The 19,499-nt window shown below is 41.3% G+C and overlaps 1 protein-coding gene across 4 annotated transcripts in view; it reads right to left on the reverse strand.

The window, feature by feature from the left end:
- Positions 1–478: 478 nt before the first annotated feature.
- CORO2A (coronin 2A) overlaps positions 479–19,499 on the reverse strand; it is a 70,183-nt gene continuing 51,162 nt past the window's right edge. For 3 of the 4 annotated variants that reach the window (XM_063294796.1, XM_063294797.1, XM_063294798.1), the window contains 10 exons: positions 16,357–16,473; positions 10,906–11,055; positions 10,016–10,195; positions 8,397–8,513; positions 6,376–6,480; positions 4,772–4,868; positions 3,715–3,827; positions 3,131–3,221; positions 1,613–1,872; positions 479–990 (listed from right to left, as the gene is read on the reverse strand). In XM_063294796.1, the coding sequence (XP_063150866.1) occupies positions 862–990; positions 1,613–1,872; positions 3,131–3,221; positions 3,715–3,827; positions 4,772–4,868; positions 6,376–6,480; positions 8,397–8,513; positions 10,016–10,195; positions 10,906–11,055; positions 16,357–16,473 (1,359 nt within the window). In that variant the 3' untranslated portion in view covers positions 479–861. The remainder of the gene's footprint in view (positions 991–1,612; positions 1,873–3,130; positions 3,222–3,714; positions 3,828–4,771; positions 4,869–6,375; positions 6,481–8,396; positions 8,514–10,015; positions 10,196–10,905; positions 11,056–16,356; positions 16,474–19,499) is intronic. The other variant, XM_063294799.1, reaches the window with a different exon arrangement.

Raw genomic sequence — 19,499 nt, forward strand, 5'->3', positions numbered from 1 at the left:
AGAATTGGTCAGTAGAAAGTTTAGCTTCAGGCAACTGGAAGAATGCCATCTTAAGAGAGTTAGTAATTAAACTCCTAGTTGATTTAAGGCATGAAGTGATCCTCAGAGATTATGGATAAAGATGGAAGACATGGCCTACAGAACCCTTTTGCTCTGGTTCTGATATGCTTCACTTCAGCAGCATTAGTCTTATTTTCTCCATCTCAATAAAGAGCATTCATTTCCAAAGTTTGGCTTTCTCAGAAGCATCTACTTCTGACTTCCTTTTTAAATTAATGATACCCATTTCTTTGGTCCTTATCTCTCAGGCATAAATGTAATTTTAGAAGGAGACGACTTACAAAGCTAAGAAAAGGGGATGATTTAAATTCCCACATAAACTCCCCTTAGTTACAGGAGACAAAATTAGCTCAGGGCAAAATCATCCTGATCCATCCAAGAATGCAGAACAAAAAGAAAGAATCCTGAACCACTCCTATTTGGTTCACCTCCATGTGGAAAGAGTTGAGTGCTGAACAGCCTGAAAGAGTCCAAGCAACCACACTTCCAAGTTCAGTTGTCTACTGGGGACTGAAAGGATGTTCAGCATACCCAGACAGGTTCTGCCTTCACCTTGAGACACCTCCAACTGAGTTGTTATGGGACTACTATGAAATACAGAGTTTCCTGCAAAGAATGAGTCCAATAAATAGAGCACCGCAAAAAATGCCAGCAACTTCCAGCTTGCAGGATATGGGCACTCAAGGTAGGCAATAAGTTGCCAATCAACATGAAGTTCTTCTTCTAATCTATCATCTCCAAAATACAGTAATTTCAGGCAACATCTGTTCTGAAATTCAAAGACTGACAAATGGTATCCTGTCAAAACTGGTGAGAATCCACACGGTTTTTGATCTCAAGCTCTAGCTGTTTGATCTGAACATCCCGTTGGATCAGCGCTTCACGGAGTCGCCGAATTTCTTCCTGTTGTCGATAAAACATCTGTAGCAGCTGGAAAGCAAAGATTTCATATGTCATTTGTACAGTAATACATTAAAATCATCTGATGTTTATTTGAAACTACAGAATCAAGAAAAGGAAAGTGACTATGATGGAAATTTAGGTATAAAATATGAATTGAGGTAAAAGAAAATGGGGTACCTGCAAAAGAGAATGCTATTTTTTTAAAAATGTTTAGCTTCTGCAGATCAATTAAATTGTAATAAATATACCCAATCCACTCCTGCACAAGTATTCCAATATGAAAGACTGGCAATGGGTTTAGGATTCAGTTTACCCGTCTGCTACTCTCACAGCAAACCCGCCATCACACTTCCCATTCTGGCATTCATCCCTCACCTGGTATAAGTTATCTGAACCTGAGTGAGAAGAACAGAGTAGAATTGTGTTTCGTGCTGATCTCTCTTCAAGTGGGAGGTCACAGCAATAATGTAGAATTGGTGATCTGAACAAAGAGATGTGCTCCAAGAAATAATCCTGTGTAATTATTAGATCCAGTGGGGCATGCCCTTGTTTCCTATCTTGCCTGTACTTGCTGAAAAAGTAGCTCATTTCAACCATTTTATCCAATTTACTTGCTAACACTATTTTTTTCTTGGTAACACCACTGTACCTCATTTTCTGTTTTAGGTGGAGGACATTCGCACATATCAAGGCCATTAGATAGCTTCATTCGTCTGTTTTCCTGTTGTCTTTCCTCAGTCTTCCTGGCCCCCCATTTCTCCTGGATTTTGCTTGACTTTTCTGTGGTATCAGCCACTCTGTCCCAGCACTGGATAGGCTTAGTTGCTTCCATGGAGATCTCCTTTTCAAGAAATGGTGGTAAGGAATTGAAGATCATAGAACCTGGTCTCAGGGACATCAAGACAGGACCTGTAGGCCATAGAAAAGAATATGTTTGTCCCAAACGAATAGGAACAGCAGCAACTAGCACTGAGTGACCCTCAGAACCAAGCCAACGAATGCGAGAAAAAAGAAAGTTGCATTCCAAGGACTTTTAGATCAATTTGTGTGCAAGGACAATGTACTCTACACCAAAGAGTTACAATTTCTAATTCAAGGCAAGCTGATTCCCAGAATCTATACTAACTAATCAAATTTAGGAATATTGCATCATCTTGTTTTTGGTACAGAGCAAGAATAGGAAAAAATACAGCAATAAGCCTTACCCACAATCAAATTGACCAGTGTTGGTGCTTTTCTACTATATATAGCAATAGCAAGGTAATAGATGTGAGGGAATAATCCAGGAAGAGGAAAAAGGAAGAGGCCATTATCAAAAGATCTGAATGAAGAATTCTATTCCATGCTTATTACACAAGTAGTTGAACCTAGTTCTTCCAAGATGTTTGGAACTCATTTTGTCTTCAAAATAACCTTGGGACGTAGACGAGTGACCTAGGATCCTGAGTCAAAGTACTGTACACTACCCACCATGCCACAGATTAACTGGAAATTGGCATACAATTTTCAGGAGTGAAAAACAAGCAGTGAAAACTTTGAGTGCTTCTCACAGTTGACCCTTATACATTATTGCAGTGGTATGGGATCTCATGTTTAGTGGCCCATGACATTTACAATTTCACTCTTGTGGCTGGATAAATTGTGTGGATCCTTCAAATGCAAACAGCTAAACCATTAGAAGTGATACCATAGAATAGAGTTACAGAGAAGCAGCTTCTGCATTATTGCTTTAATGGCTAAAGAACATTTCATAGTGACAGAGAAGAGGAGGCAACTAATTGCCTACCACAAAATAACCTACTATTAATTTGGCCACTGCCCCCCAACCCTTTTCACCCTGAATACAAGAACCTATGGCTTTTCTGTAAATAATATCATCATATAATTTCTACAGATTGAGATATATCCTGTATATAATTTACACAGATTGAGATAACTGCCTTAAAACTGAAGGTAGACAGTTGCTTCACAGTTTTGAAGGTGATTCAGTTTTGCCAATTTATTTTCTTATGAGAATTCTTAGCACAGTGATCCAGATTGTAGTCCTGCCATTATGTGTACCTGTGCGCCTCCAGCTTTACTGTAGATCTGCCCTTAACAAGATGGGATGCAGATGACTGAGCATCTGATGACTGTTTCTGGCTGTTCAAGTAATAGCATCACAAACCTTTATTAGTGCCACTCAGCCACTCTTGTGCTGTCAATGCTGGCTGGACCCCAGCTGTCATTGGATAGATGTCTTCCTGGTACGATTCAGACTGCAAAGGAACATGAGAGCATGCAGGTAGTCCTCACTTAACCATTCATTTAGTGATGCTTTGGACTTATGATGGTGCTGAAAAAACTAACTTACAGCTGGTTCTCACATGACCGTTGCAGTGTTCCCATGGTCATGTGATCACGGGTTGGGCACTTGGCAACCAATTTGCATTTATGACCATCATAGTATCCCTTGGTCACGTGATCGCCTTTTTCGACCTTACCAGCCAGGTTCTGGCAAGCAAAATCAATGAGGAACTGCGTGATTTGCTTAACAACCACACTTGATGCCCACAATGATTCACTTAACATCTGCCACAAAAAATGTCGTAAAATTGGATTGGATTCACTTAATGACTGCTTCACTTAGCAACTGAAATTCTGGTCCCAATTAAGTGAGGACTACCTATATTCATATTTCTGTATCTGGGGAACTATCCTCAAAACAAAGCCCCTCCCTGCCGCTTTTCCAAAGTAGAGAGATCCACTCACCCGGCGGGGCACAATCATAGAAATAGGTTCAATCAGGCTTTTGACTGGAATCAGTTTATAAAACCGGAAGATCTCACAGGCACAGACATCCAGGCCCCTCTTGGGCATGACACCTGACAGCAGATTAAAAAAAAAAAAAAAGTCAGGACAAGAACACACGTTCAGCCAAAATACGGGTTTGGAAAATCCAACGGCTGCTCTTCTATCTGCAGAATAGAAAAGAGCTGTGCAGGAGGGAACCAGAGAAGGCTGTGATCCTTCCCCTGACCAGAACTACACCCCAGGCCCAGCCATTTTTATTTTTTAAGAGAACCAATTACTTCCATCTGTAATTTAGTTTTGACAACATCAGAACTTCTCTGATCTTGTCTAGAATTGCTAGGCAACAACTTGAAAATCTCCCTGTCCCTAACAGCTCCTGCCACTTCATTTCATTCCTCTCCCAGTCTCATAGTCTAACAAGGCAGAACTTGTGGACAGTTGATACGCCCATAATTGTAATCACTTCCGTAACTGTAGGCTTGGGCCCATCTACTCTCCTTACATCCACAGAGTAGCAGATCTGCACAATCAATCTTCTAAGACAGACTTTCTTCCTCTTGTGTTTTCAAATAGAGTAGATGAAGACTCCTTAGAATAGTTGGAAGCAGGTGAAAAGACAATTGTCAAAATGGTCTTGTCCTTCTGGCAAATGTTCTCATCCAACCTTCCTCAATCTGGTTCCTCCAGATGTGCTAGTCTACAACTTCAATCATCTCCTGCCAACACAGCCAGCGTCTACGGTGGGGATAATTAGAATCGTAATTCAACGTATCAGGAGAACACCAGGTTGGAGAAGGCTGGTTTAATCAATATTCTCAGTGATAAAGACGCCGTAAAAATGAATGTCATGAGCCAGTGCTGTGCAGCCATGACAAAACTAAAGCAAGGGAAAATAGGTTGAAGCTTATTATCTGCCTGTGACCAGCTGCCCCTCCCTCAATGCATCAGCTGTTTACAGTCACCCTGTTATAGCTTCCCCAGCATACAGACAGGGATGAAACTGCTGCAAACTTACCAATTCCTTTCTGGGGCAACGGAGAGCGATATTCCATCAGGTAATTTAGGTATGGTTTCTCCAAACTTATCTCATAGTACCTGATGTTCCCATCTCCCTAAAGACAATCGTAAGAGATACAAATTCAACGTACGCTCAGCAACTCTCCCCGTTAAGTGACGTATTTAATTCTTTCCAGCACAGAAGCCAGAGCTGGTGGGGAGTTCATATAAGACCTCTTTTCTCAAAAGGAAGCCACTCTGGGATGGATCTGGGAAATCCAAGATTAAACTCAGACTTGGACTTGATTAAATTATCCTTGGAAGTCCAATGCTGTTCCCAATAACATGTAGCTTCTCTTTCCTTCTATCTTTCCTTCGTCTTCGCTGCAGGAGCAACATATTCTATTATGTTTGCTGATTTTTGTTGGATTACAGTTATGTTCTTTTCCCCTTTACTGTAGTTTTATTTTTAATCATGCTCTTCTGTACTGCCCTGATAACTGAAATGAAGAGTGGCTTTAACAACACTTTTAATAAGTTATCAGAAATGAACCTTCCCTCCCAAGATGGCCTAAATTAGACACGACATGGGTAACACGTGCCGGTTTTTTTTTTAATTTAATGCTGCTGTGGTGAGGGACAAGGTGGAATAGGGTCTACGATCTGATCAGTACTGCATCCAAGCCGGGGGAAGAGAATTGTTCCCCCACCCCCTGTCAAACAGTTTTTCTCCTTCCCAAGAAAAGTTATTTCTATCTGATTAATCTTTCTCCTGAAGGAGCCTTTTGGAGCAATGGGATATTATGATAAAGAAAAATAATCCATAAATAAGGGTCAGTTACCGTACTCACTGTTCCAAGCTGATGTTGAATTACTCACAATTAAAGTCAAAAGACAGACTATCTGTTTCCAGTATGTCTGATTTATCAGTGGGCCTTACTATATAGAGTATAAATCACTTGCTAATGTTTACAATCCAGGCTCTAGAACAGCTCTCTGCAGGAGTTAGGACTACAGCTCCTAATTAACAAGGCCATTGCAGGCTGGAAATGACAAGAAACATACTGAAGATAACCAGGTTACGGAAATGCTGCTCTAGATTATAAAGAAGGGTTCTCTTTGCTATTAGTTAAATAATTAAATTTGAGTAATAAATAAATAAATAAATAAAATTAAAGGATGGTAAGTAGTAAGTATAGCCAGGTGAAGCCATAGGGCATATGCCGAGACCACATTCTAGATGAGCAAAAATTATGTAACGAATATAATTATCTTCAACTTTTCTTGAGGGGCATAGTGGGGGCAGTCTCAGAGACTGGCACCATTACAAGTTTCTAATGTATCTTGGAGCAAAACACATCTGCATCCTAAATTCTGCCAGTAAAAAAAAAAGGGGGGGGTCAGAAAAATTGCAATACAATGCAGATGCAGCACAACATCTGAGTAGCCTCACCTGTTCTTGGCCATGAGAACCTAGTCAACAAGAATTCTTATTGGAAGGGAACTAGAAGCTGGCAGGCTCTGCAGAAATTATTGATCACAGCACTAATTGTATTGCCTTGCAACTACACAGAATATAGCCACAGCCAATTATTTCAACTTTGTCTATGGATAATAACTCACCCTGCTTAACACATACAACATATGTGTGTCAGTATCATAGAAAGGAAACAAGAGGCCTGATGACCCATCCACATCCTCCTCAAGTAAAGGTACAGAAAGATCATCCTGCATATATAGATAAGGGAAACAAAAACTTCCACTGTATCAAGAAAATAACAGGACACAAATAACGAACATACCCCAGAAATAAAATCGAATAGACCTTGTTCTGACTGCAGTGATACATTTGAATCTGTGCTGAAAGACTTTAGGCTGCAGGTGGGAACTCCAAGCAAACTAACTAAGACACCTTTCACACACAGGTTCAAGAGATGGTGCCGCAGGTTTCCTGCACTGAAGTCCTGTTCGGAGAGGGTAAGATGGGAGGGTAGAAGGTTTAGTCCTATCAGTCCTCCTTGGCAGAAAGGGTGCAAAGCAGACTTTAGGCTGCAGGTGAGAGAACTCGGCCTACTTAGACTTGGAAAAAAATACCTGGGGCACCAGTATCATTTCAAGCAGTACAAAGAGAACTGCAATATTAGGACATAAATATGCCAGGCGTGCTTACAGGTGAAATCTCAAGCCATCCTGCAGCTTCGCTCCCTCCTGGCACTTTAAATGACGTGCCTATGCCCATGAGTGGTGGACATCCTACCTTATTATCATATGTCAAACAGAACCTTCACATCTCTTCATGTCGCTATACTTTAAGGGACTGAATTACTCTATGAAGTAGTTAATCCTGGTGATGTTATAGGGCTGAGCTAATCAGTGCTATGCATTTCCAGCTTCTGCTTGAAATCTGTAGAACTCTGCGATTCCCCCCACCATCCCCCGCAAGAGCTGACTGCTGACTCTAGGAAAGAATAAGTGCATTTGAATTGAACATCTGAAAGGCAATCCCAGAGCAATCCACTATTTTGGAAATGTTCCAGGTTTCACTTACAATTTCCAACCGTGTTCTGTTCAATATGCATTTTGCAGTAAGAATTTTCAAATTCAAGCAGACTCAGACCGCAGAAGTCAATTAAGTGCAAACCATACTCTTGGATTGACACAGGTTTCGTTGGAAATTTACCAGGGCATTCTTTATGAGAAGAACAGTAAGTTTTCACCTCCTCTAGACAGCTATATGGGAATATCTAATGTTTATCTAACATGGTCCCATTAAGACCCAGAAGACCTGGGTGTAAAAACGGGCTAGCAATGGAACCAGCTGTCCGAGAGGCTGTCATATAAGAGGAGAAAGCAGTTAATATGTACATGGATTAAACTAAAAGATTCAGAATGCAGCTGTTCCAGATCTCTCCAGCAAGTAAACTAAGAGATATAGATCACTGTCAAAACAGATCTGTTGAGCTCTCTCTCTTAACTTGAACAGCAACAACATTCCTAAGTCTAACCCGAATTCTGACCAGGGTAAAGCAAACCCAAGAACTAAGGACCAGTTTAGGCAATCAGCCCAATTAAATGGTCAAGCTTTTCCTAGCCTGAACTACTTTGGACACTGGGATTCCATTGCATGGTTGAATGCTGCTTCATAAGCACAAGCTCCCTCTGATAGAAAAACCGCCTGTCTGAGAGAAGCCTCCATGAGAAATACACCTCAAGGAGGTAGCAAGCTGGTCTCGGAGTACACCAGTTCAGAGAACAGATGAGGTTGATATAAGCAAATCCTCTTTATACTCCCAAAATCTTTCTAGCATCACATCTGAACAGCTAAAAGAATGAACTAAACTGACCTTGGCTGTCAACCCCTCTAGGCAGACCAGACCAAGAAATCAATTCCACAGGAAGGCTAAAACTACTTTGATTGAGGACCTTGCAAGTCTGATTGTGTTGTACCTCCTCCCCTTATTGTTCAGTGAGTAAGGGAGGTGGGCCGCCCGAGCCGCTTCCAAACGTTCTCTGGACGTTGTGACTTAAACCTTGTTTTACCCCTTGCTGCCTTGGCAATGGAGCTTGCCTATCTCTATCAAGGTCATCTTCCTTACTCTCTTCGTCAGGGCAGTGATCTGACACCGGTTGGCCATGAAGCTCACCTGATCCCAGAGGGCAATCTGCCTATTATTCCACCTGGATGTCCCTGTGGTGAGCAGCTTTTTCAGGTTTCCTAGAAACACAACTTTATTCGCTCGGTGAGACTTGCTGCTTGCTTCCTGTAAGACGGCATAGCATGTTACTTACAGGAAATCAAGTACCCCACACCTCTCTCCTTTCAGGGAAGTTTCCCTACCCTTGTTAATTCTTCAGTCTTCTGAAACCTCTCCATAGTCACCCAAGTACTAAAATCGAGAAGACGGAGTAATAGATGGTCTATATGGCTAGCTTTAATAATATGTTAAAGGACTGAGCTAGTCTTATATTAACGTGTTATAGATACAGTTTCTACAGTCCTTTTAGTACAGTCCTTTGTGGATATTCTAGGAGCAGACTGGAGAGGAAAGCAGCATACTGAAAATGGTACCCTGTACAAAAACCCAAGACATTTGAAATGGGGTATGTATGTGTGAATGGGCACATGGAAGTAAACAGCCTCAGAGATCCAGGGAAACCAGTATATTTGGGGGCCCAAGACACTCCAAGATAAATTTTAGAATATCCATGCAGTACTTGCAGTACTATGCATGCTGATTCATCCACTTTTCCCCATATCCAGTTCTCTTATTTGGACCATCAGGACACGTAACAAGGACCATGCAATCTTCAGTCTGAAAATGATTGTCCACTCAGTCCTCCAGGATAATCTGCAGGGACCAGACACTAACTGTGAGCAACGCTAAAACCGGGGATGGAGGGAACATCCCTCTCTATGTCTTCCTTTTTATTATTATTATTATCATTATTGTATTTATTGATAAGTATTACAACTGGAAGATGTGATAAAGTAAACCAAAAATATAGGAGTACTAATAAAATCAGAAAAAAATATAGGATAATGAATAAATGAGTAACATTTGTAGAAACTAAGTATATCCATAAAATGTTAACACAAAACTAGCTCAATCCTTTAACATATTATTAAATCTAGCCTTATAGACCATCTCTTGCTCTGTCTTCTCAATTTTAGTACAATATGTTATTTCAATAGAATTATATTTATTTAATATACTTAGATATTCTATTATATAAGTGCCTCAGAGTATTAAATGTAAATGTCTTTCTATCACATCCCCATTCATTTTCTCTTTCCGCCCCTTCCTTTCCCCCACAGCCACGTAGATTGATGAGGGAAGAAAGTTCTTGCCAGAGATACAAATGGATCACCTGCAAAGGTCTTTTGAGATGAAGTTGAGGCTAGAGAACTCCATCCATTTTTTCTTTAATATAGTTTGAAATAGGTCAAGGGAAGAATTTCAGTTCAAACTCTGGATTCGTAGGAAGTGACTTTAGAAGTCTTTCCCATCTCTAGAACATGCCAAGGCTGCACATTTGGGTCTGTCTGACTGTATCCCTCCAAATACTGTAAATCTGGTGTCGGTTCAGAGCCAGTCCTTGCAACCAAATAGCCTGCCTCTAACAACACTGCTTTGGAGAAAGAGGCATCTCGCCTTTTGCCTAAAACTATCCAGTAGGTACCGTACAAGCAGCAGCCTCCTTTCACAGGACAGTAAGAACCAGCGTTACAGTCCGTGCCAATCATTCTCCCCAACCAACTTACCTGAAAGACAGTTCCTGCTCGCGGGTCAATGATCCTTATTTTCCTGTCCCTGCAGACTGTGGCTAAGAGGCTGCCATCTGTGTTGAATGACATGGAGAGGATGACATCTGTATGGAAACCAATTGTCTTTATCGGCGTCTGAATTGTACATTCTTTGGTATCAAGGTTCCAGATCATGATCTGTGGCAAAAGGGCAGGCATCTGAGAATGTCTTCCGAGCTTTCCACCCACCAAACAGGCAGACCATAAAAGAACCATACAGCAACTATGCCCCAAACGTGATGCACCAACAAATACCATCTCACTCCATGCAGGCCCAAATCCCTCTATGCATCTACAGAAGAAGCCTAAGATCTGGCACCAAAGCTGAGAGGAGAGGGATGAGGGAATGGCAGGAGGAAGGGGGTGCTTGAAATAATTGGAGCCAAAGTGGAATTCTGTAGTATGTCCAAATCAAATCAATCAAATCTTTATTATGGTCATAGGCCAGCAGATAGACAATGTCCATTTCTATGATATATCACAAGTGCTGTGATTTCAAAGGAAGGAAATGACTAAGAGAATGACTTTTTTCCTTACTTGCAGTTTATAGTTTATGGGTGTTGTCAGGTAAACAATTTATTATTTATTTAATTCAATGTTGGTGCTGTCTGACTCTAAAAACACTTAGTATTACAAGTACAACATGACTGGATTAATTCTGTCTGGCCACTTTACACTTCACCCTCATTGGAGATTGAAATAAATAAATGGAATGGAATTCTCCCACTGTGGCATAGATGCTCCTTCTCCTCCCTCTCCTGGACTTTAAGCTTCCTACACAAGATCCTCATGAAGCAGTCTAACAGTATTTCAGGGTTGAAATGAATGTTGATAAGATCTTAGCTCACTTTGTAATCGTAACCAGTGCTGAAGAGGATGTTACTTGCAGTTGGGTGCCATTCGATAAGCCCCACCCTTCTGGAGTGGCCAAGAAGCTCCTTCTGGGCATCCGTGATGCTTTTCGTTAGCAAGTGCTGGGGGATATTCCAGACCTTAACCTAAGAGACAGAAGGTGCAGCACAATCCAAGAAGGCTCCATTAGCCCATATATTTGTCACTCAGTGCAGCAGCATTCAAGAGCAATAGCATGAAAGAACAATATTAATCAATTGCTGAGCCTGCAGGAATGGAGAGATGATTGGCAAGGAAGGGAAGGGGAAAGGAGACACCTCTTGTGCCTCCCCACCTTCATCCTGTCTTGGGTCCTTTGACTGTTACTTCATGTCCACATCACACACAAGACTACCAACAAGAAAAGGAGAAAGATTCCTCTGCACAGCAGAAGCCAGCCTTGGCATCCATCAAAATGGAAGTAGGGAATTTGTTTAGTCTCAGTCCCTGCATTTCTGGTACAGGATGGAAGAGAGACCATGTATCAAACATATTTTCTGTCCAAAGGAAATGTTCTCTTCACTTGCATTTTTTCCTTCCTTCCTTCCTTCCTTCCTTCCTTCCTTCCTTCCTTTCCTTCTTTCTTTCTTTCTTTCTTTCTTTCTTTCTTTCTTTCTTTCTCTTTCTTTTACTTCCCATCTTTTCTCCAAAGAATGGCATTTAGCCTCTCAACAACCTGAAGAGATAGAGTGGGGAAAGACATCAATCTTGCTCAAGGGCACCTAATGTCCTATGAACCTGACTTTCAAACTTCTACTGTAAATCCAGTACTATAATATTACTTGGGGAATTTAGCAGCTATCTTTTGGAAGCTCTTAGAAAACTGACAATGTTAGAACAGGGCAGGTGTGACATTGTTCAGTCTTCTAACTATTGGGAGTATTAAAATGTCCCTCTGGCACATGGATTCTGCATCATTTCATTTCCATAGTTAAAAGTGATAACATGGGTGTCTGCAGGGGGCATGGGGGGGCAAATGATGAAGCACGAGTTACAATCTAAGTTTTGCCCCTTTTGAACATGCTGTTGAGGTTTTCCTACTAATAGATTAAGACTGCTATTGTAACAAATCATTTTGGCCAGGTGAAGGGGTTGCATTTGATTGTCTCCTCTCACGTGCTTCATGCAAAATAGCCTGGGGGGAGGACCTGCCCGGACTTGTCTTCTCACTTCTTCCTTTTTTTCTCTCTGCTGGAAATGTAGCTCAGCAAGGCTTGCTCCAAACGGAGCTAAGTACTTTAAATGTTTTGCTTTTGTTTTTGCTTTCTGTAAATAAATTATTTTTATAGAAATGCTTGGTGTGTGACTTTTTTGACCTCTCCTGGGCTAAAGGCTTTCCCAGCATCTGCAACAGGTTATGTGCCCAGTAAACAACGCAGTAAAACCCAGAGAGAAAAGAGAGGTCAGCTCCACACCTCATGCACAATTTAAAGGCAGGTAGCAAAGACCTGTGAAGATTTTCTTTGGAGCCACCTGGAGATTTTCCAGCAACTGCCGGTCTGCAGGACTTAGAAGCTAGCTGAGGTGACTTGCAAAAGAAGGAAGAAGCCATGGCTACCTCCCAGCCCTCAGCGATGCCTCTGGAGCGCCTATCAGAGACCAACTATTTGAATTGGGCCCTGAAGATGGAGATGTATCTTCGCAGAGAGAATCTTTGGCTGCCAATTGGTGAGCAAATCCCCCAAAATCCCAGTGCTGAATGGCTGAGACAGGATGAGCGGGCTAGAGCCACCATTATCTTGGGAGTTGAGGACAATCAGCTAGTCCACGTGCGAGGCATGCAGTCTGCAAAGCAACTTTGGGACGCTTTGAGAGACTTATATGTAAAGGCAACAGCAGGGAGTAAAGTTACTCTGACGAAAAAGCTGTACAGAGCCTACCTTGCAGAAGGAGAAAGCTTTCCTGAGCACCTGCATTATATTCAGCAGCTGTTTGTTGAGTTGCAGGAGAGAGGAATGGAATTTACACCTCTCACAAAATCCTATATCCTCCTGTCCTCACTAAATGAAACGTGGGACACGCTGATTTGTACCCTGGAGGCTATGCCTGAAACAGACCTCACTCCATCGTATATTACACAGCGCTTACTCGCTGAATGGGAGAAGAGAGAGGAAAGATCCCCCCCCATCTCTTCTGGAAAGCTGCAAGACCAGAAAATGAGGGAAAAGAAGGGAAAGGAACCTGAGGCCACAGCGCTAGCAAGCCAGCGATGCTTCACTTGTGGTTCAGCTGGACATTTGCAAAGAGACTGTGCCATGAGACCCAAGAGTAGAAAGACAGAGCAGAAGAACACAAGGGCAACACAGAAGAAGGCTCTTCAGACAACCCAAATTGCACAGGTTGCTGAGAAGGGTAATTCTGATGTATGGGTGTTAGATTCTGGGGCCAGTTGTCATTTATGTAATTGTAAAAGCTCTTTTGTGTCACTGTCTAAAACTGAAAGACAAAGTGTATCTTTGGCTGATGGGTCTGTGACCAAAATTATGGGACAAGGTGACTTGTATTTATCCTGCTTAGGAGAAACTGTAAAAGGTGTGTTGTATGTGCCAAATTTACAATCAAACCTTTTATCTGTGGCACAATTGGCTGCAACAGGGTATATCATAACATTTAAGAAAAATGGTTGTGAGATACGTAAAAATGGGAAATTGTGTGCTACTGGTATGTTAAAAGACTCCTTGTACATTGTGCAAAATGCAAGGAAGCCAAGCTGCAAGGCTGCAGTTGGCAACACACCATATCATGACCAATGTGTACACCTGATGCACAGGAGACTTGGTCATGCTAATTACAAGTATATAGCACAAATGCCACAGCTGTGTGCTGACCTAAAGATAAAACCCTGTAATAAGTACTTAGACTGTGTAGTTTGCAAAGAATGCAAAACACTAAAAGCTCCTGTGAGTAAGCACAGTGACAGAGTTACAACTAGACCTTTGGAAATTGTACACTCTGATATTATTGGTCCTTTTGCTCCAAGTCTTGGACAAGCAAGGTATGCAATGACCATCATTGATGATTTCTCAAGATACACATTTATCTACATCTTAAAACATAAAGATGAGGCATTTGAGAAATTTAAAAGTTTTGTGACATGGGCAAATGGAAAATTCCCTAGGCCTGTATCTGCACTCCAATGTGATAGAGGAGGAGAATACCTTTCTCACAAATTCAGAAGGTTCCTAGTGGAAAAAGGGATAGAACAAATTCTTTCTAACCCGTACACCCCTCAGCAAAATGGTGTTGCTGAAAGAAAGGGCAGAACCTTGCAAAATGCGATGGAATGCATGTTAAAAGATTCACGATTATGTTTTAAGTTCTGGGGAGAAGCTTTATCGACTGCTTGTTATGTTCAGAACAGGTTGTATAACTCTATGATTCAGGACACTCCATTCCATTTGTTTTATGGTGTGAAACCAAAGGTAAGCCATCTTAGAGTGTTTGGTAGCACTGCATGGGTTCACATTCCAAAACAGCAGAGAAGGAAAGGAGGCCCCACAACAAAGAAAGCCATCTTTGTTGGCTATGAACAAAGCCAGAGGAGCTACAGGTTCATAATGGGAGAGAAATTAATAATTAGCAAAAGCGCTTCTTTTGCTGAACAAAACTGGGGGAGATTAAATTCTAGCTCTCCAGTTGAACTGACCACCACAAGAGAACAGCAAGGACTTGCTGATGGTGATCTTTTGCCTGATGAGGACATTAAACCAGAAAAGCAAACTGAAGATCTGTCTGATGAGATAGATGCTTCTCAGGAAAGTGATAGGAGTCAAAATTTAAGCCCTGTATTACCTCGCAGATCTCAGAGGAGTAATAAAGGCGTTCCTCCATCACGTTTTCAGGCTGAAACAGTAAAGGCTTTTCACATATTCACAGAACCTGAGTCTTTAGAACAAGTGAATGCTTTACCACCTGAGATTGCACAAAATTGGCATTCTGCCATGCAACAGGAATTAGCATCCTTGAAAGAAAATAAAACATGGAAACTGGTAAATCTACCTCCCAATGAACGCTGTCTGGGTTGTAGGTGGGTTTTCAAACTGAAAAGGGATGCTGATGGCAAAATCCAAAAATATAAAGCAAGGTTGGTTGCAAAAGGGTTCACTCAAAGGAAAGATTTAGACTTTGACAAGACTTTTGCACCAGTTACTAAAGGTGAATCAATTAGATTACTGTTAAAAGTTGCTGCACTCAAGGGAATGTCAGTTAACCACTATGACATTCAAACTGCATTTCTCTATGGTGATTTAGACCACAGATTATACATGCAGCAACCCCCTGGCTATGAAAAAGGGGAGAATCTAGTCTGTGAACTGCAGAAGTCAATCTATGGGTTAAAACAAACTGCTAGATCCTGGAACCAAAAAGTAGATGAAAAACTGCAGAATTTTGGTTTTGAAAAAAAAAGGAAAAGCAGATCCCTGTGTATATATGAAGAAGGACAAACAAGGCTGTATGTATCTGTGCATTTATGTTGATGATTTGCTGCTATTCACATCAACAGAAAAACAAAGGCTTGATTTTGAAGCCTGCATAAAAAGCCATTTCATATTAAAAAGCCTTGGAGTTGTGACCAATTACCTAGGTTTGAAAAAAAAAAACACAGGAAGAAAAATGGTAACTTTCTGTTAAACCAAAGGGGAGATAATGGTAATGTGAATGGAAAGACATATAAAGGTGTCAGAGAAGATTGGTTATGCATCTTAATCTGTAGTGTAAAAAGGGGAGTGTTGAGGTTTTCCTACTAATAGATTAAGACTGCTATTGTAACAAATCATTTTGGCCAGGTGAAGGGGTTGCATTTGATTGTCTCCTCTCACGTGCTTCATGCAAAATAGCCTGGGGGGAGGACCTGCCCGGACTTGTCTTCTCACTTCTTCCTTTTTTTCTCTCTGCTGGAAATGTAGCTCAGCAAGGCTTGCTCCAAACGGAGCTAAGTACTTTAAATGTTTTGCTTTTGTTTTTGCTTTCTGTAAATAAATTATTTTTATAGAAATGCTTGGTGTGTGACTTTTTTGACCTCTCCTGGGCTAAAGGCTTTCCCAGCATCTGCAACACATGCATCATGACTTCACTCACACATATTCAGGGGCAGAGCTTTCACTGCAATGTCACAATACTCAATTTGCTATCTGCCCAAACTTTTAGAGTCCATGGATGCTGCTAAGTGATAATTTGTTCTACCTACACAGATTTCATTTGATCTGGTTAGCTCCATAGTTTACAACCATGGTTAAAAAACCATGTGCACGATGTAGACTGTGCTATCCAGATGTAAAGACATAACTAACTGTCATTACAAAAGGAAAAGGAGAATTGTGATGCTGTACTCCTGATTCTCTTCACACCATTAAGAAATCAGGCAGTGTTCTGCCGGAACCAGGCAGAGGTTCACAGCTCCAACTTACAGTGGCATCTTCAGAACATGATGCTATTACAAAGTCATCGAAAGGGTTCCATTTGATGTCTAATACATTTCCTCTATGCCCACAGACGCGAGGGTAATGCGAGTCAAGTTTTCCTGTCTAAAACAAATGGAAAAGTTTAATTCCACAGTGACAAGTTCTCTGAAAAGGCTTATTAATAATAATAATAATAATAATAATAATAATACAATAAAGCTGAACTTTCCACAGCATGTGTGCTTCTTGTCTCAGTTGCTTGGGTCAAAAGCAGGCTGATTTTTAATTTGTTCCCCCTTTATTTAAATATCAAATGCTTTATTTTGTAACACATAATTCATCTTAACATTACCAATCATACATGTGCTTATACAGGTAGTCTTCAGTTAACAGCCATTCGTTCAGCGACCATTCGAAGTTACAATGGTGCTGAACAAGGAGACTTACAGCCAGTCCTTGAAGTTGTGGCCATTGCAGCATCCCCGCAGTCACGTAATCGTGATTCAGGCGCTTGGCAACTGGCTCGCAATTACAACATGGCAGCGTCCTGTGGTCACATGATTGCCATTTGTGACCTTCACTGCCAGCTTCTGACATGCAAAATGGGGAAGCTGGCAGGAGGTCACAAATGGTGATCACATGATGTCACGCCTAATGACCATGCAGGATTTGCCTAATGACCGCAACTGGAACTGCTGCAACTGCCACTGTAAGTCAGCGTGGTCATGTGACATTGCGCTTAGTGACGAAGTTCCCAGTCCCAATTACCATTGTTAACCGAGTATTCACATAAATCACAGATAAATTCCAAATGCTTTGTGTATACATACGGACTGTATACTTTTTGGACAAGTTGAAAATATATCTATGTTGATTAAAAAAAATTAACATTTTTATACCAGAGCTTCAGCAGGAGCACTAATTATTCTAGAAATAAAGATGTTTAAAATATATTTTCATAGAAATGTTGATTAAAATTGTTTTTAAAATGTATTGTAAAAAAAGAAGTATTATATCACCCAATACAAATAAAATAATGCCATCCTGTCTTAACAGTTGTTTTATCTTTTCTTTTTGTCCAATCCCTTAATGTGAACATCTATGCCACAACTGTAAGACCTCCAGGAGAGCATTTATCAGGCTTTTTGGCAGCTGCTTCCAACCAAAAGTAATTCTTTCCAAACAAGATTCTCACAGGGTTTTCTTTGGCAAGATTAATTCAAATGAAAGGGATCGGACACAAGCATTCCAGCATCTATTGCCTTTTTTTTTTTTATCCGTTCAATTGTGTCCAATTCTCGGAGACTGCCTGGACAAATCCCTGCAGTTTTCCTGGCAAGGTTTTGGAAGCAGTTTGCCCTTGCCTCCTTCCCAGGGCTGAGAGAGAGGGACTGGCCCAAGGTCACCCAGCTGGCTTTGTGCCTAAGGTGGGACTAGAACTCCCAGTCTCCTGGTTTCTAGCCTGGTGCCTTGACCACTACACCTGTCATGAGTACTGATGGTGAACAGGAGGGGGCCCCTATCCAGGGGCAAAAACGCATGCATAGTTTAGAGACTTTGAGCTGTCATTCAAAGAGACACAGAACAGATCCGCCTTGACTTTTGGGGGTTTATCTGTCTGGGTTTTCCCACGCTTCTTCCGTTGGCAGGATTTTCTGTCTACTATAGCAATAATAAAGCACTAGAGACTTCTTCCTCATCTCGGCGTGGTTCTTGCTTAGTCAGGACATCAAACCTACCAAACTCTTACTCCCATTGAAATAGGGAGGAAAGAAAAGAAATCTCTAGTGCGTTATTATTGCTATAGTAGACAGAAAATCCTACCAAACTGAAGAAGGATGGGGAAACCCAGACAGATAAACCCCCCAAAGTCAAGGTGGGTCTGTTCTGTGTCTCTTTGAATGACAGCTCAAAGACTCTAAACTACGCATGCGTTTTTGCCCCTGGATAGGGGCCCCCTCCTGTTCGCCTTCAGTACTCATGACAACACCAAACTGGCTCTCTATATTTTCTATTTAGAGCCAATTTATCTCCTACTGCATTCAGGCAGACACTTTCCATTTCTTTTAGCAGACTTTCTATGATCTAGTGGAAAGGCCACTCCTCTCCTGATAAAGGAGAAGTTTGCAGCTGGCTGCGTACCTACCAGTCTTCCGAAGCTTTATCAGTCTGGGGAACCAACCATCGCATCATCCAAGGTGCATTAAGATGATACTACACCTTGCTTTTGGAGGGAGAAGTCTGCCATCAGAGGAGATCCAACCTCAGAAGCTCTTTCCAAGGCTGGTTCTTCTCCAAACTCTGTTAGTCTAAACTCCATGAGTAGAAAAGAAAGCACCAGAGAAGGGAGATGGTTGGAAAATCTGCAGACTGACATGCTCCACAGCCTTTTTGGCCCCAGTTAAACTAAACTCTCACTCAAAGAGAACATGACTTCACAGTTTACTGATAATGATACGACAAGGGTCTGCTGTTGCCTTCTTCTAAGATGTTTGTTCCAAACCCCTAATCTAGCCTACAGTCTTGCAAGTCCCTGGTGTTTCCCATTCAAGTAGTAAGTAGATCTGAAGCTGCTTATTCTTCAGCCAGTAGCCCTTGTATGGCAGGCTATATCTTTTCCACTGAAATTAACGATTGTTTTGGTGAAGGAAAACTCCATAAAATACACTATTGAAAAAGATTCCTCTTTCTTCATTTTGAAATGACAGGTTTTTCAGCACAAGATGTCTCTAAGGGTTTCAGTCACTCTGTGGTATGATGTAACACAGAGTATAAAGAACAGTGAAATATGACTCTGGCGAAAACCAATTTCTTTCAGATTAAACCATTTCTCTGCTGTCTCAGGTTCCAATGAATGTGAAACATTCACATGGAGGCTTTCCCATGATTTGAAATCTGTTGTAAGTAACTGTGATGAATTCATGAAGGCTGTCTCTTCTTTAGCACACCTGGAGATGGGAGAGGTCGCTCACCATTCCTTGAGATCTATGTTGAGATCTATGAGCGTAACTATTGCCTGTACAGGTCTTTAGTAAACCAAGGCTCTTTCAGGAGGTGAAGAGATCTTCTCATGGTACTTCCACAGAATTTTGATCTCTCTCCAATTGGCTCCTGTTCTCCTCCTAACACATACAGTACATACATCCATA

The sequence above is a fragment of the Candoia aspera genome, chromosome 2 (assembly GCF_035149785.1).
Source record: "Candoia aspera isolate rCanAsp1 chromosome 2, rCanAsp1.hap2, whole genome shotgun sequence".
Lineage (NCBI taxonomy): Eukaryota > Metazoa > Chordata > Lepidosauria > Squamata > Boidae > Candoia > Candoia aspera.